The sequence below is a fragment of the Acyrthosiphon pisum genome, chromosome A1, assembly GCF_005508785.2.
Source record: "Acyrthosiphon pisum isolate AL4f chromosome A1, pea_aphid_22Mar2018_4r6ur, whole genome shotgun sequence".
NCBI classification, from domain to species: domain Eukaryota; kingdom Metazoa; phylum Arthropoda; class Insecta; order Hemiptera; family Aphididae; genus Acyrthosiphon; species Acyrthosiphon pisum.
The window spans coordinates 61,745,854-61,765,103 of record NC_042494.1 but is presented as its reverse complement, the minus strand read 5'-3'; the positions used below and the strand labels follow the sequence as shown (position 1 = coordinate 61,765,103).

General features: G+C 27.8%; 2 protein-coding genes across 4 annotated transcripts in view; one reads left to right on the top strand and one right to left on the bottom strand.

The window, feature by feature from the left end:
• Nucleotides 1-19,250, top strand: part of LOC100159027 — a 302,306-nt gene that overhangs the window by 188,299 nt on the left and 94,757 nt on the right. The window lies entirely within an intron of this gene.
• Nucleotides 1-19,250, bottom strand: part of LOC100575680 (atrial natriuretic peptide receptor 1) — a 93,768-nt gene that overhangs the window by 67,040 nt on the left and 7,478 nt on the right. The window contains exons 2-3 of one of the 3 annotated variants that reach the window (XM_029487352.1): nucleotides 6,752-6,926; nucleotides 6,457-6,665 (exon numbers count right to left, since the gene is read on the bottom strand). In XM_029487352.1, the coding sequence (XP_029343212.1) occupies nucleotides 6,457-6,665; nucleotides 6,752-6,926 (384 nt within the window). Of the gene's footprint in view, nucleotides 1-3,228; nucleotides 5,029-6,456; nucleotides 6,677-6,751; nucleotides 6,927-19,250 lie in introns of those variants that run through there. The other 2 variants (XM_029487354.1, XM_029487353.1) reach the window with 2 other exon arrangements.

Below are 19,250 nucleotides of genomic sequence, written 5' to 3'. Positions count from 1 at the left end.
AAACTAACTTTTTTTTTTTTTTTTCGTTTTGAACCGACGGCGCCGCGGGAAATGCTTTCGCAATACTTCCGCGACGCCGCAAATACAAACTAACTATAAGTTACTTACCTAACTTATTATATTTAACAAAAATAATATTAATTTAACAGATACCAACAATCGTTTTATTGATTCATTCAATGTTATATTCATTTAAATTAGCATAAAGTGAAGAAATTACTATTTTTAATTAATCAATTCAAAAATTGTTTCGTAAGTAAAATGAGTATAATAATATTCAAATATTCAACTACTTACAAATATACTTAATATTTTATGCACGAAAATAGTCTAATAAATTTTGAACAATATTATATCAATATTAATATATTTAATAAATATAAAAAATACAAAATCACTAGAAGAACACCACTATTGTATTTTCAATGTTTACAAATACAGACGAAAAGAAAATAAGACCAACTAAAAATGTTTTTAATACTAAACAGAATATATAAACTAGTAATAAATGCCAAGCGATTCATTTCTAGCAATGATTAATAAGGTGACATAAACAATTTCACTTGATGCTCCCCGAAGAACTTCAACCGTTTAGTTTAAACAAAATTTACGAACGTATGTTACAATATTTTTTGAAAATAACTTAAATTGCCAAATAGATGGAAAATTACAGTCAACAAAATACTTCGATGATATTTTGGAGTAAGTTATTCTATCAATAACTATTCTGACCAATAAAATTTCTCAAAAACTTTTAAACGGTTTTCGTAAAAATAAGAATACATGTAATTAATGCAGAAAATATTATTATGTATTCGATATTACCACCTATATACATTGGTAATAAAATTCCATGACTGACTAGATTATATTTTTCAACTGCAATCCTAATAAAAGTCGTAAATGTAAAATCTAAATCCCAAAGGTCCAATACATTTGACATTTTCCACTTAACTAACAATTCAGTCGGTCTACAGCTGTCAACAATATTTTCATATGGTATAATGTTGATTATTCAAAGAGAATTGTAAAATAAAAAGCGACACAACATGTGAATGATATTTTATTGGTTATTGCAAAATATTAACAAAAAAGATTGACTAATAATATGCTTGCTGATGTACCTATATATTTATTTTGTATAACAAATAACAATAAAAGTAATAATAACCATTGTTCAACATATAATTGTATAGGTACGCAGTTCAGTTTCATCCTAATATGCATTTTTTTTTAAATATAAATATATGTAATACACGTCTATAGAGTAATAAAAATATGAATTCTAGTCGTCGTATATAGAATGTCTTCATTATTTTTCCAATGACATAATAAATATATAATTTGTCAGATATAGGTATGTAGGATACCTAAAGTAAAATATAAAATACCTATGAAATATGTTTCAAATTTGACAAAATTGTCATGCTAGTGAAAATTGAAGATACTACGAATTATAAATTGTCCACTAATTTATTAGTGACAAATATTACTAAACAAAATATTTTACATGTTTACTCCAATTGAATATCAATGAAAATATATTCGTATAATTTAAATCCTATGAAGTGGTATTTGTTCTTAATGCTATATCGTTAAAACATATTATAAAAAAAGTAAATATTTTATAAGGCAGTAGGTATAATAATATTATAATATATAAATATTATTAAATATTGACCGCTAGTTTATTATTCGTTGCATTGTAGAAGTACGAGTGTATAATATATCTCACATTTTTGTCAATGAATTATTATTATTAGATATACCTATTCTGATTTAATAGTTTTAAATACTATGGTACAAAAATCCGCATAAAACAAAAATGATATTTTTTTTGAAATATTTTTAGTTGACGTTTGAGTTTAATGCTATATTCTATAATATTTACATGCAATATTGAATATACTTATACGTAAGAATCTGACAGTTAAAGAGCTGACCTTAAGATAAAATAAAAGTGTGACATTTTAAATATAATTTTGTAATAATTATATTAACGTAGTGTTATTCAAATTGTGTTTATTTATTAAAATAATATTTGATAAGAGGTTGACTAAACATTTTTATGAATATAATATAACTAGGTAATATTTATTATGTAAATATGCAAATTTGAAATTAAATTTTAAATAATTTTATTATTTGTTAATTTTATTTTTAACTTGTGTCTTAATAATTTTAAAAGAATTTTTAACTTATAGATAATAATATATTTCAAATATAATATTAATAATATATTTCATTGCCTATTTATGGCAACTGCAGATCACATATTTACAAAATATTTATTTTTTTCAAATTTGAAATATTTTTTTTTTTTTAATGTTATGTATGAATATATATTATTTTTATGTATACACAATACACGTAGGTATCTAATATTATCTATCAATAAGTTGTATTTCCTTTTTGACAACTATATTTTCTTTAGCCACTTCAATCGAGGTTTTGTATCCTTTGTTTAAAAATATGAACATGCAAAAAATTGCTATGCCTTCGGAAAGGATTCATATAAATCAATATCGAGTATTATCGAATCCCTCAAAAACTCAGAATAATAATTACCTGCAGTATATAAGTAGACAACAAAAAAACCATAACAAAGCGGTGTATTAGAATAAATATACGATATATAGATGTACCTAAATAATTCTGGTGACGAATAAACATCATAATATAGTGCACTCGGAATTTCACTCGTGTCAAATTGACTTGCGTTCGCGCCAAAATTAAAACGTTTTTAAACACTATGCATTTGTGATTAAAAGTATAAAAGTTTGATGCCTTGAAAATAATTGTGAATTATTACTAACACTATATTATTATACTAGATACTCCTACGATCGTCATTCGTAATATTTACGTAGGAAGTTATTTTTAATAAAGTCTGCTTCTAATATGCACTTATGCTGTTAATTATTATTTGGCGGCACATCGATATAATATTATGCATATCTACACCTATACGTTATCACGAATGCGTAAATAATAAAATTGGTCCTTAACGAATTGACTTTCCCGACCGATTTATCTTCGATATAGGTGGATGATATTATATAATAATACCTTATGAGAAACATATAATTTACATAATATTACCTATATAATATAGACAACTATATATAATATATATTATAATAATATTATCGTGTACAACTATCTATGCCTCTTTACTGCTCGATGGTAAATATAAAATTAAATAATATAATATTACCGATGTCTTACCTTCTATGTGTCAGCGGCGTTTTGTGGTGGTGGCGGTGGCGGCAGCTATATATAATATATATATGTTGCGTGTTGGCTTCGGGAGCAGCGGGCGTACCTAGACCCAGGATATCCGATGATCACGTTGTCCGGCAGGACAGTCCGGAAGACGGCAATCGAGATGAAATCCTTTAGCCGACGGATCTCTAATTTCTCTAAAACCTATATGGACGTCACTGTAATATATTTTATATTATACGACGGCGACAACCACACACGACGATCACTGCATACGTCGAGACGAAAACGGATTTCAACGGTGAATAATACCGTTTTTTCCACCTTATTCCGTCCCACCGGCAACGCAAAACCTAAAACCCGCGAACGGAACTAGCTGTCGTTCAGTACAGACGGGTGCTATATCGAGTACTCGCGGCGAACACCGATCAAAAAATTAATGTGGGAAATTTTTTTTTTTTCAAGCGAACGCACAACGGGTCGACCCGACGTCGAACGACGGCCAGACGGACTCAGGGGATAAATGATAATAATAATAATATCGATACGGTACCGGTGCCCGATGTGCGAATACGCGTTGTAACGGCGATGCGAGGTAAAAACGCGAACAGACGGAGACGACGAAGCGAACACGACGCACTGACTCTGTCGGCTGCGGCACGTCCGGACCACACGACGATCAGGTCTTCGTCGGCGTGCGCGCGGCATAATATCCCCTCACTACCGCTACCGACAGCTGTTGGCGGCGGCGTCGGCGTCGGCGACATCGCGCGCGCGTTTCGTTTAATTTTTATTTTCATTTATTTTTTTTCCTTTCCCCTCCCCCCCATTTTTACGCTCGTGACTAGCTCGGCTGTTTTCCTCTCAAACCTGTTGATCCACCGCGACAACTATGGTATTACATACAAAAGTACTATTATCATATACAGACACACCACCGCCGCCGACGCCGTTATCAAAGGGTCCATTTACACGTTATAATATATTATTAGGTAGGTATTATATAGCATTATTATAATAGGCAGTAGCAGGTTGCAGAGCCAATATAGAGCTGTACCATAGATCCATATATAGAGGTACCGCTACCATTAATGTAATAGGTATACACTATACACCGTAGACTGCAGGGCTGCTGTGCAGAATAATATAAGGATGTTGCACATCGACGAATTCATAGTTTTGAATTCAAAATATACATTTGATACAAATTGTATTCAAGACATTGCCTCGTTCTAAATACAAATTCGTATTCCTATGACTCTCTTCTTATGTTTAAATTACATAATTTGGGGGGAGGGGTTGGATTTTGTCCGGAATAGATCAAATTTGATATTTATATAATATTTCAGTATAAAAAAGTGTAATTTGCTTTAATTCATCAAAAAGATTTCCCCGATTTTGAGTGCATATAATTACCTATACAGTATGCATAATACCCCATGGTTTTTTAGTACATTAATAATTCACAGCCCTATAGTTATAAGTGTTTCTCGTTAATATATATTTCCTAAATTCTTCTTTCAACTGTCGTGCTTATTAGGCTTAGTAATTTATTGTAACTGTCATAATTACTTGTGACCTAGAACTGTTGAATCATTTAAATGTGTAAGACCCACAAAGTGATCCTTGCCATTTTTCAACGTGCAATTCAAACAGTCTTATAATTATATGGCACGCAGAGGTCTACTACACATGCAGACTTTTAAAACGCATTCAGACAATCACATATCAAATAAAAGTATTTTATTTTTTCTAAAAGAGTTTCACATACCTAAACATTATAGTTATGTAAATCATCGTCAAATAAAATAATAATATATTATGATTTACCCATATTATATAAATTTAATCATAGGCGCAAATAGCGTTTGAGATTTGGGGGGCTAATGGGGCTAATAGGACCTTATTTTGATAATATTGAATAAGTTTAAAGCAAAATGAAGGAAATGTTTGGGAGGGCTATGATCATTTTTGGGGGGGCTTATCCCCTAAAGCCCCCCCCCTATTTGCGCCTATTAAATTATTTAATCATCACACATTTATCACAGTACCATACCAATCATAGTAGTTAGCAATAATTGTAATATTTTAACCATATGTTTTGTTCAAATCATAGTTTTTTCGTGTGTAGTACAATATTGTGAACAATAAGTATCAATGACAAACAAAAATTATTTATGAAAGGGTGGTCAATAAAATAATATCATGTAATAGGTAGCAGAATATATTACACTTTAAATTATACTCGTTTTAGTTTGTAGGTTCTTATAGTTTATGTTTATATCGTGCGTATAGGTAGGCTATAATGTAAAAGGTATCATACATTATGATTGAAAATAGTTAATGAATCTTAAAAGTATACATTAAACCTATAATAACCTTTAATTTGTATACTGCGTTGTAATATTATACAGTAGGTAGTAAAATAACATTAAAAAAGCTTAAAATTAGTAAAAAATAAAAAAATATAAACGTTGAATTAATAATGTAATATTAGTTGCAATTATAGTTAATATTTCCACATACCTATAGAAATAATGGTTGTTCAAATACAGCAAGAAATTCAAAAAGTGTTCTAAAATTGTTGATGTCGGATGTATAGTGAAATGTAAGCAAATAGGAATCCATTTAATAATGATACTAACTGGTACCTAGGTATATTTACGTTGTTCAACATTAAATAAATATTGGTGTTCGCAGCTTGTTCGAAGTTTTATTAAATTTGACGGAATTATAACTTAAAAACTTGGTAGTTTCAAAATTAAAATAAACGTTCAGTTATACTTTAAAAAAATTGAATTTTCACTAAATAAAAAAATCTAATAATAAAACACCGACAGAAGTTTGTACAACTACAACAAATTACAAAAGTGTTACAACAATTTACATATTATTTTGTTATTTAAAATGTGGGGCAATATTTATGGTTAGGCATATTACTTTATGATATTATTATTATTAGGCAATAGGTACTAGGCGTGGCACCATATTCATCATAACGCATAGAATTTGGTATAATATACTTAATCGTTCCAAACAGGATGTAACGCGCGCATGTAATGTGCAGTCAAAAATTCCTCGTGTAATTTTTAAGAAAACGCCTATCCACCTACCTATATACCTACCTACCACCCGACGTAGTGTTATGAAATTTCTTAACAACAGCATTTCCAAAATCGGCATCTATAATATAATCTATGTTGCATATTATTATAAATGTGCAATGCTTACTTGTGTGCTTAGAGCCGACCTCGTTGCGCAAGTTCTCCGTCAGGTTGTTCTGCGGGTTTTTCGCCAAATCGAATGCATCGTATCTAATACTTGCATTTCCTTTGAACATCTCCACCAGAGTTTTCGTCATCAGTCCACAAGATTGTTTTCCAGATACTTTCCAGTAGCCGTCAATGTCATATATGAGTAATACGTTCTTCCACGAATACCTAAAAAAACCCTTTCAAAAACGTTCGTTTAACTCCTGTGTTTTCACGTACACTGCTGGAAGTTACACCACACCGGTAGTGGCTACCTGTTTAAAACACTGAGCACCACGTCCGCTATGTCCTGGAAATCTAACGTGCCTGTACGCACTAATAGGAAATACTTGCTTTTTGGATCTCGTTTGTCCAATGAAAAATCATTTGTAAAACCACCCGTCGTGAGCAATGGTGCATTCCAAAACTTGATCATCCTGGCAACGAGATCTAAAATCAAACATAATAAATACTTGAAAAACAGTTTAAATTTAAATTTTAAAAATAAATTAAAATCCACTTAAAGCGTATAACTGGTTTTTAAAAGTATTTAAACTATTATAGGTAATGTAATTTATTTTAATTATTGTATAATATTTAATAGTACATTTATTTATATTTATTTTGTGTGCTCAAGAAGAATCGTATTTTTTTCACGACAGACTTTACGCAGACCAATAAACTCCTATAAGAATTGAATTTATTGGGATAATATAATTTTAATTGCAAACAGTAAAGCACATTTGCACAGCTATACATTTCTAGAAAAGATACAAAATTAAATAGTTTTCCTATATGATTACATTTTTTTTTTGCTTCAACATCTAAGGTCATTAGGCTGAAAGTTATTTAGTAAGTTTTTTTTAACTGTGGGGGAGGGTATGGTTGGTTAAAACACGTGTATGTATGGCGAGGATTTGTTACTAAAATCTGAGTGGTCACCCATCCAGGAACTATCGACCCCGGCTGATGTTTTACCTGTTGGTTAGTGAATGAGGCTCACCACCACGACACACCAAGCCATTATTCAATTATTGTTTTTTTCTAATTTACAATTATATGATAAATTATAAATATCTACAATTTAATATAAATTTAAACATTAGACATAAATTACATCCATGTATATTGTATAATATCGTTAATTATTTATTTAAATTAATGCGTATCTGTTGTTATTTTAAAATATTTTATTAAAAATATTCCTTGTTAGCTGTCTTGTAAGTATAAACTATAACCTTATTAGTAACCACTTGAGGTTAATAGGACAATTCAATTCAGTATTTACAGCTTATCATTAACAGTATTATAATTTATGATCACATATTATAAATATATAATATTTTAATAAGTAAATAACTGTGCAATGTCTTATTTAAACAATTATTTTATATATTTAGAACTTAATTTTTAAGTACCTAGGTACCTCAATAAAATTAAATCACTTAAAATGCATTAAAATAATGGAAACATGTGTCGTGTACTTGTGTATATTGTTTATACAAACATACAAAATATACAATTTTAAATTAATGAAAGACAACGTTGTTTTAAAAAAAAAAAATGCTTTTATTTGAAATACATAAATCTAAGTTAGGTTATAGTAAACAAACAAAAAATTATATGTAACTTTTTTTTATAAGCAAAATTATGATAAAATTACATCGAATGTATGAGAAACTGATCTTTTTTAGTGTCTTTACCGATAATTTAATGCCATTTATTTTACTTACTATAGGGTTAAATTTTTATACAATAAGAAAACACAATTTTTAACTGCTGAGTATAGCTTATAGCTATATGGCTTACATAGTTTAGTGGTTAGGTGGTATTATTAATATTAAATACACCAATATTATAGCAGTAAACATGTATCATAATTTTGGTATATTTAAAAAAATTATTAATGTAAAATTCTTAACTTACTTCTTACTAAAGTTAATAATTATTTTAATTGTTGACTTATTAAATTGTTTGTCATTGACTAATTCCAAAGTTTTATTAAAAATGTCTTTGTCTGTAATAAATAAGAGTTTTATTTATTTAAATTTTTAGTCTAAAACCTTGGGTTATATTACTATGTTATATGCACGCAATATTTCAAAAATAACTTGTTAACATTTAATTTATAAGCCTTTGACGTTTGAAGTACTTGACAAAAAATATGATTTATTATAAATAATAAATTAGTTTCACTCATTACAATTCCATAAGCCACTGCTTTCAAATTTTATAATTACATCAGTAATAATCACGATGTTGATAATATTTTATAAAATTTTAATTTGTAACAATTAATAGGTATACAAATTTTTCGTAAATACCTATGTGCTTAATAGTCAGCAGATAATGGAATAAGTTATAGTTTTTCCATCTTGATACATATTTGAATTAATCATTATTCATTTTACAGCTTATAATATAACCGACTTAACTGTTTGATTGGTTGGTTTAGTCGATTCAAACAACAATTGAAAAGAATAAAGGGGACAAGCTACCCCACACGTTTCGCTACTGGTTAAATAATTACCGGTAAAATGGTCCACTGGATTTATGAAAACACGTATTAGAGAACAACATATAACTTTCAAAGTAGACGTTTAAACATAATTTAACTTACATTAACACTATGTATAAATCTATTATTCTAGTATCTAATGCAGTTTAAATGTAACCTATGTTTACATAATATTATATTTTAGTCTTCCTTTAATCCAAGATAAATATTATTCCGAAATAAACTCGATAACGGGACACTTGTAAACATATTATTATTATTACTAATACTATAGTAAAAAATAATGTTGTATATTTGCATTATTTAAATCTTATTATAGGTTCTATATTTAACTGTAAGCCATTATCATTATTTTATTCACATAAATCATTACGATAATATTATTCTTTGTAAGACCATTTATAAAAAATTAAATTGTTATTTGTTTGTTATCATAATAATATATTATTTAATAGTAATATTATTGATATCAGTAAAAGTTTATAGAAGAATAACAAATTAACTGCGTTTTAATAAATAAACTTAAAATATTTTGAAAATGTAAGCCATTTTATTAATACATTATTACAAATACAATAAGCATAAAACTAAATAACAATGTTAATTATATTATGTTTTTGAGTAATATTGTTAATCTTAGGTAAACTCAATTTTGGCTTGCTTGCTTGAAATATCAGACAATTTAGTTACATCCGTGAACTTAGTGGCACCCAAGTAACAGATTTCATAAAATCCTATTCAATAATTTTGTTGGACATTATTGCATGTTCTTACGATTTATTGGACGTTCGTTAAATAGTTATGATTTATGAGTGATTTTCCATAATGACCACTAAATCACACCAACGGCCAATCATTCGTCAAAAATCTAAATTATTGTTCACTACGGTTTTTTGAACATTATTAAAAAAAAGTCCTATAATAAAGCAGGGAAAATAAATATTATATTTTAAAAGTATCCACTACAAAATACAGACTTTACAATAATTATAAAACATTAAACGTGCATACCGTAAAATATAAAATATATTATAATTATTATATGGTTTACATTTTACTTGAGCATACTTTTTTAATGGTAAAGTAAAGGGAGCTCTTGAATTATTTATGGCTTTCTTTGAACTTTCATTTTCTAGGACTCCAGCCCCTGTAACTACTAAACCCTATAGTTACTCCCAAGCATAGATAATATGTAGAGGACAAGCTTGTGTAAAATAACAAATCACAGGGTGATCGATCAACTCCATCAAAATATCTTTAAACAAAACACGGCGTCTTGCAGATAACAAAAACGTAATTGCCAGAAACTGATTGGCGATAAAGTAATTACGTATACATCCATACAGGCTAATGTATATTATATTATATACATCGACGTATATATTTCGACAAAAGTCAAAAGGCTTATGCAAATAGCGAGAACAATAGTGTCACAAAAGGATAGATTTGATTTTATAAATACTGTTCAAATATGTTAATGACGTTAATTTTATAATATACCTATCACGTTCGTATGCGATATACACCCTTTAAAAAATATAATAAAATAATCGGGGTAAACTCCGATAAAATATGTGCAAACTAATTAAAAATAATATCACGCACACAAATTTTTACAATTACCTTTATATGGCTGTACAGAGTAAAAATAATTAAGTCTCATATAATTTGAACATTATAGAACTAATAGTACTTTGATATTAATCCCGTGAACACTATTTCAATCGTATACTAAAGCAATTCTTACAAGTAGAGCCGGACAAGATACATGGACTGGATCGAATATATAAACGCAAGACTACAGTATGTAGGGTAATGCCATTAAAGTAAGTAGTGACTATAGGTTCCTTAGTAGGTACCTTCCTATAGTTTATGACATATTATATTGCTCGTCTTAAGCCATTTCAAATTGTTTTATTTTCATATAATTTTAAATTATGGCTGTTCTGATACCGATAAAAAAAAACCAATAAAGGTAACTACTATGTTTAAATATAATTATTAGCAATATAATGTTTTATAGTTTGTTTTATAATAATATGTAATATTTTAAGAGTGTAAATTTAATTCTATAACCACCTACATTTTAGCTTAAATACATTTAAAACTTAAAGCAGTACATCTATATGCTTTCGTTTTCAATTATTTACTAAAACATTACTAAATTTATAGTGCTCTGAAATAAGCAGTAAAAGGCTTTATAAATTAAATGGCATTCGTCAGAAAAAAACCATAGAGTTTTTTACTAGGTATTTTTAAAAGCTCGTTCCAAAACCAAATATAGTATGTATTTACTCTTTATATAATATACGGTTAGATTAATATGGTTAAGAGTAACGCTTAAAAAGAGTAACGCTTGTAACATCAATACTCAATTATTGTAAACTGTTTAGTTAACTTATTCATTATTAATTATTATAAAATATTTAGAACTAAAATGATTGAATATTAACACCTAGTTTATATAAATAATAATTTTAAATTGCTTTTCTGAAAATCACTTTCACTTACAAAATTAATCTAAAAACTAGGTACTAATATTTATAAATACTGACCTACAAGTTACAATAATAAAACACAATAAGACCGCTATGTTTTAATTTTACTAGGATATAATTATATGTTCCTTTGTCCATATAAAATCTCCAAGTCACCCACAAAAATAAAATCTCATTTACTCATTTGTATATTATATATTTTGCAAACTACGAGTGTACCTACTTTTTATTATTTTATGAGTGTTTTTTAGCGACAATGGTGACTACTGGCTATAGTTACTAAATAAGTATTTTATAACATAAAGTTCTAGAAGAGGAAGTTTTGTCGATCTTACAAGTACCTATCTGTATATTTCAGTTCTCGATGCACTTATTTATATAACAAACCTTCGACTCTTCAGTCTAATCTAGTTATTTTAGTACGTTTGTACATTTGAGTTTGGCTTATAGTGAAGTTTAACGAAAAAAAAAATCACACATTATAGCAAAACTATAATAGCACTGCCTAAAATGTACTGATGCTTGAATTATATGGATCAATGTGGCATGTGACCGATGTCTATAAGCACTATTGACTGAAAACAAATCATTATTTTCAAATAACGTTCTTGAGTGAGCCTCGGGACACTAAATATTGGTCTTAACAGGCTTGTACAAATAGCACATGCTTATGTTTATTCGCTATTATTTTTCTTCATTCCGTGGTTTAACTCAGAAACTTGAAGGTGAAATTTAAAAATGGCATTTTTAAAGTATCGTCTGTGCTGATTGCTACATATTATAATATACGTCGTATTGGGTAACAGTTCAAAATTTCAATATCCTCGTAAATAAAGGTTAAAAAACCCAATACTAATTATCCATGCCGCTCAAAAACTAAAAGGTAGGTATTAGACCCTATAATTTTTTGTATAGTCGTTTTAATTGACATAATATTAAATAAAATATATATTTTCACTTGGACGAATAAAACAATAATATTTTAAATAAAAATACAAATTATAATTTACGTTTCACAGCTTTATTTATCATGGACACCTGCAAGTATTATATAAATTTGTATGGAACATTATTATTATTACGTGTATAGTTTAATTTGTCATATTAGATAACCATATTGAATATATTTAAGTTCGCAGTAAAAAATGGTTTTGTATACTAACAACGTATGATATATTTTATTATGTACAGTATACACAAACTATATTCCGATAGTCATCACTCATCTATTTGCATAATGTATGTGTACTTATAGTTATTTATTATAGTAATGGCAACAGTTGAACGCTCATATGAAATTCAAAATATATATTACCCAATGTCTATAAATAGTACAAATAATACTGAATATTAAAAGTACTTCAGTCAGCCTTATATGTCTAATAATTGTAAGGCTAATTTGAATATACCTCTTGAAATCGTTATTGGCATAATATGCGAGTAACTAATATACATTGGTATCTACATCATTTATAATCAAATAAAATATATCTATTGAAAAAAACAGATATAATCATCTGTCATTCGAAAAACAAAAAACACACACTTCACCACAATATATGTAGTGAAATAAATGTACAATGTGCAATTTCAATGCGTTTGAATAATAATTATAAGTATTCGTTAAAATCAAAATGTAATAAAAGACAAATTTAACAAATATCGATGATAGCCGATATTATATAGGTATACCTACCTATCTACAATCTAAGTCTTCTTTAAATAGTACCTAATCCATAAGTACCTACTTCGGTAGAACCTAAAATCTGAGAAAAACTAAATCTTGCTACTAACAAATTATCAACTACAGTTTGTTCAAAATAATATTATGTTAAATTTAGTCTTAATAATCAAGTACTTACCTACAGTACAACGTTTATTAAAATTATTTTTTTTCTAAAACTACGCATTTATAAGCAACAGTTTAATATTATTAATTTAAAAGTCTTTGAATGTATTTTAAGTCTTTATTTGCATCAAAATCTTTGTCACAATAATTGAAACTGCTGTTTACGAATTTCTGACATTGTACCTTGTTCAGTATAAATATATTTTGTCGAAGTTTTAAATTGTCCTATCAAACTTTTGTGAATTTGTTATTTTATTGTTAAAGACTATTGAACATTTTGTTGGATAAGATCCATAAAATGAATAGTTGTATGCAGTGGCGGATTGGTCCAGAGTGCTAAGCAAGTAGCACCCCGGGCCACCATTCGTGTTCATGATCCGGGTCCCAATTACCACTGTCGGGTCCTTTTTCAAATTTAACTCTTACTGTAATGTAAGATCCTTTCCTAATTTTAGTAAATTGAAAAAAATATACTGGCCCCTAATTAATTTTACATCCTGACCAAAAATAGCCAATCCACCTCCGGTTGTATAATATAGATAAGAATAGTTTTAACAGCAATACTGTTATCAGTGGCGCCGAAGTTTTTAAAATGTGGTCGGGCAATTTTAAAACTTCCCGGCCTCAATATCTTAATTATTTAATATAGAGGTACCCTAATATACATTTATTCATAATCACGGTTTAAATATACTCATGCTCATTTTAAAGTTATGAAGTAAATAAAATATGGCCGGCCGGCCACATTTTTTAAAAAAGAGGTCGTGCCACGGCCCGACGTCAGCATCATGGACTTCGGCGCCACTGGCTGTTATATAATGTTTTATTAATTGAAAGAAACAATAACAGACAGACGTTTCAAAATTCAAAGCCATCAAATGACGTGTGTTCTAAAATACTTCATAGAAAATTGGATTTATATTTAATTTATCTGTTTATAAACATCAGAAACCATTTAGGTTTTAATATTAATTTATATTATAGTACCTACATTATAATGTTCAAATATTAACTAACTACTAAGTATAGTATAACATCGAAAAATAACTAATTTTTCACTCGATGAATTCTTGTAAATATTACTGTAATAATATTTACTTATTAATATACGAAAATTGAAAAATATTGAAAAACTTGGTAAGTTACTTTGCTGTATAGTAGGTGTCTAGTGTATGTGTATCTCGTTATTGTAATTCAATGATGCATTCGAAAAACTACTCTGAACGGAGGCAGACGATCAGACTATATTTCATGTTTCTACAATTATTGTTTTTTGAATAATCACAATTTCACACAAATCGTTAGAGGATAAATTATTATTATACGTTTGAATATTCAATTTCGTCTACATTTTAACTCTAAACATTTATAAAAGAAAAATTGTCACTACTATTCCCCGGTATGTATTTTCGAATTTCAATATGTTTTCATTGTGGTAAGAACAATTTGTGTTAAATCTTGTATTACTTATTTCTAATTTCTATGCTTTTTTATTCGCAATTAAAAATGTTATACATAAAACAACTAAAAAGTCAAAAATTTTAATTGTTTATAAATTGCACAAAAAGAGCTAAAATATTTAGATGATCATGTCGAGAAAATTTTAATATAAATATTAAGTAAAAATCCAAAACTCTAAAACTATTTATTTTTGATTTAAAACTAAAAGAAACCGATTTGTCGTGAATTAATTTTACTTAAGTATTCCAAAGAATCTATTTGTTACCACAAACCATTCACAATTAATGCATTTTGTACTTTGGTATAAAAGTGTTTTCAGAAATACAAAAAAAAACACAGTTCATTGTAAAAAATAATCATTTTTACTAATTTTAGATTCTGAGTGAAGTGGTTTTACAATGGTGTGTATTTTTTATGTGTCTTTTTATGTCATCCTTTTGGTGCAATAAAAATGATTTGATTTTAAACGTTTGTGGTTTCTGGTAGCGAGTAGTTAGTACTTTGTGATCAAAAGTATGAATAATTCCGGGATCTTTTAAAAATAACCTTAAAAATTATGAAAAAACCAAGAATTTTTACACAAAAACAGTTTTTGACAAAATCGATTTTGTTTTTTTTTTATTATTATAACTCAAAATGATCGTAATATGAATTGTAGAAACTTTAAGCATTCCACTATTTCTTAAATTATCATTTTGCATACCTACACAGTGAAATGTACAAAATATTTAGACTAACTAGTAATTTTACACTATTTCTAGGCATTTTAAATCATTGCATTTTTTTTAAAGAGTTGTATGTATAGAATGTTATACAAGATGCTACATTAGTTGTTCTTGTAGAGATATCTTAAAAATACCGAGGCACAATTTCAGTGGCGCCATTTCAGTTTTTGAGAGGAGGAGCAAAATTTTTGACTGGCCCAAAATAAAATTGAAAAAAAAAAGCTTGCTAACATTTACATTACATTACATTACAATATTGCATTTTTATCTCAATACAAATACCCTCTTTATACATAATTGTATACTTACTAGTTAGTATCAAAGGTTAATATTATAAGTATACAGGTAAGTAACCCATTTTTTTTGAGAGATAACAATAATTAAATAATTAATACATATATGTAGAAGTTACTTAAATATATTACCCCATTAGATACTATATAAAGGCCCAAAACTAGCCCATACCCGGCCCACTAATGACAAGGGGGGGACGCCCACTCTCCCCCTCCCCCCAAATGACGCCACTGCACAATTTGTTATGATCATTTTTGAAATTATTAAATTTGATTAACAGTACCTATCTGGAGGATACGATCTCACAGGTCTATGAGTAGTACAACATTTCAACACCTCCAATAGTTTAACTCTAGTTACGCCTAAACCATTGTCAATACTCAATAAGTAGGAAACTACCTACGTATTTTTCGAATCATCAATAAATATATATTTGTATCTACTCAGGTAATTGTATTATTACAAATTGTATAACATTACTCTTTCTTGTTGCAAAATAGAAAGATTACTTAACTTGTATAGTTTTATAAGTAAACAGTAAAGTGTTTTTTTTAAGATATGAGTTTTAGGTAGTGATGATCAAAACAAGACCAAGACTTTCAAAATCTTGGTCTTGGTCTTGGTCTTGCAGATTCAGTCTTGGTCTTGGTCTTGGTCTTGCGCAAGACTCTTGCAAGACTCTTGCTATTTTCACAAAATATATAAAAAAAAAACTAAATAACTGTTATAGCTGTGTGTAGGTTTTTTGCTATGATCTCTAAGATGAAACTTCAATAATAAATATCAATAGGTTATTACTAATTGCTAATTACTAGTTATTGACCAATATAAAGCTTATAAAAATTAAATTGTTGTTTTTTTAATGTTCACTTTAACAAATAATAATATTTAAAAAAAACTGCATGGTTTGTTCCAAATATTAAATTGCTTAATAATTATATTTGTTATAACGATTATAATTATTTATAATTAAACTTTTATTCTTCTTTTATTCACCAGTGTCCAGTACAGTAGTACTAATTATTAGTAAATTCGATTCAAAGTAAAGGTGTGTTATGGACATACATTATTCTATTAGCAAGACAACTTTCGACGTTTTTATCAATTTAGAAAATAAAAATAATTTTTCAGTAATTTTTAATTAGTATGAAACAACTATGTTATTTTGTAATATTAATTCTCATTATATTTTTAATCTTTTTTTTAATAATTCGCCATTTCCTGGAATAGGTACTGATAAAATTTCATAACAACAAAAATAAATTCTTATTATTTTCGTTATAAATTATTAGTTAATGGAATCTAGATAGGTACACTAATGTGTTTTCGGGGAAAAAAAATTTGCAAGACTGCAAGAGTCTTGCAGTGATGGTCTTGTTTTGGTCTTGGTCTTGCTGTTTCGGTATTGGCTTGGTCTTGTTCTTGCAAGCCTTATCTTGGTCTTGGTCTTGCTAGACCAGTACCATCTTGGTCTTGGTCTTGGTCTTGCAGCAAGAGTCTTGCGAGACCACAAGACCAAGACCAATTTTGATCATCACTAGTTTTAGGTGATTAAAATGTTCTTATTGTCAATCATTTTACATTACTTAGATTTGTTTTTAAAATAATAGACAAACAAAGGGTCTAAAACCTTTGAAATGATAAAGATCACACTGCACATCTCCATGGTAACAACACGCATATATTTCTCACCTCACGTTACTAAATGAATGTTTAAACAACTTACTATGCTTACTAACGAATATTCAAACGTAAACTAAATGCAAAGAGGACACGATATTCATATTTATTATTTGTGTAACACATACGTAGAGACATAGAGTACCAACACACAAAGTAGGTTTTTTGTTCAATTAAATACCTACATTAATACATTTGAATTAAACATTTATTCCTTATAAAAAAGTTTAGTTTATGGATATTTTCAATTTTCAATAAAATGGCATCGTATTTTTTAGGCTGTGTGACATATTGTAGTACCTAGTATAAATGTATCTGTAAAATGTTAATATATAAACCGATTGTCATGTTTTAGTTTATTTTAATTTTGTCCTAAGACATAAGTAAAGCGTAAACATAAAAATTAAATAATCAATAATATTATCATACAATTTTATTGATTGTATAAGCATGCGTAATATTGTAATGCTATTGAATAGATGTGATGACTAAACATTGCAGAAAGAAATATAGAAGGACTATGAATTCACAAAACGTAAATATAAAATGTTCTATCGATTAAACTAAATATTTGATTAAGATCTATCATCTATTCATTAGTAAAACAACACAAGATGTTCTAACTTTAAAAATAAAACACTAATTTGAATACCTACACTTATGAATTAAAAAAAGTTCTTATTTACATCAAAATATATTCAAACATTTCTATTTGAACAAATTTGTTTAGCCTAACCCTAATGTAATATTTTACTTCGTCTATTTAAATCATTGAAATATGTTTGTTATTTTAAACAAAGTACTAAGTAGTAAGTAGGTATATACTGCAGTTTTTTAAATAATTAAGACAATTTCAAATATTTTCTCTGAAACCTATCAATAAGTTAATTGATAATAATTTAACTCTCAAGAGTTAAATTCTATTATAATGATTTTTTTTGTTGATATTTATAGTTTGCTCTACATAATTTTAAAACACAAATCTTCGTATTAATGTATGTATATGTTACGGGCAAAGTAGAAAATTGGGCATTGTGCACAGTGCCCGTTTTCGAGGGAAAATTTGGAATAAGTTAAAATTGTCCGGGCATTGTGTACAGTGCTCATTTAGATTTGGGCACTATAGAATATATTAAAAATCAAATAAAACATTTTGCTGCATTTTTTAATAATCATAAAAAAACTTTAAATAGACCCTTCAAATATTAGTTGCCTTTAAATAGTTTTTAAATCTATTATCCAGTATGGAACTGAAGAATATTCATATTTTTATCCAAAGCGGTTTGACATGAACAAGATGAATTATATTATTTATTATTAAATTATAGTTATTTTAATAGTTTTAATTTAATTAATAACTAATAAAAATTAATCTCAAGCACGTGAGATACCGCATTATATAACTTTATTTATACACACATACACAACTATTATAATTTGAGTCACAAAGTCGACAAAATTTTTTTTTTTGAATTTACACCGATTTGTATTACAATATAATAATACAGTCGTATTGACAGACTACATGACGTCGTGACAATATAATCATTCGATTTTCAATAGGTAGGGGTTAAAAAAAATAATCCCTTCCTCGCTCATTTACAATACGAGAACTCTCTACAATCGTACAAAATAATACTTTATAGTGTATACAGTGCATGCCACCCTCTACAATAAAAAAACATAAAGTTTTTCTACGACGTATCCTACACATGTCTAAATAACGATCAGTGTCCGTCTGATGTCAAT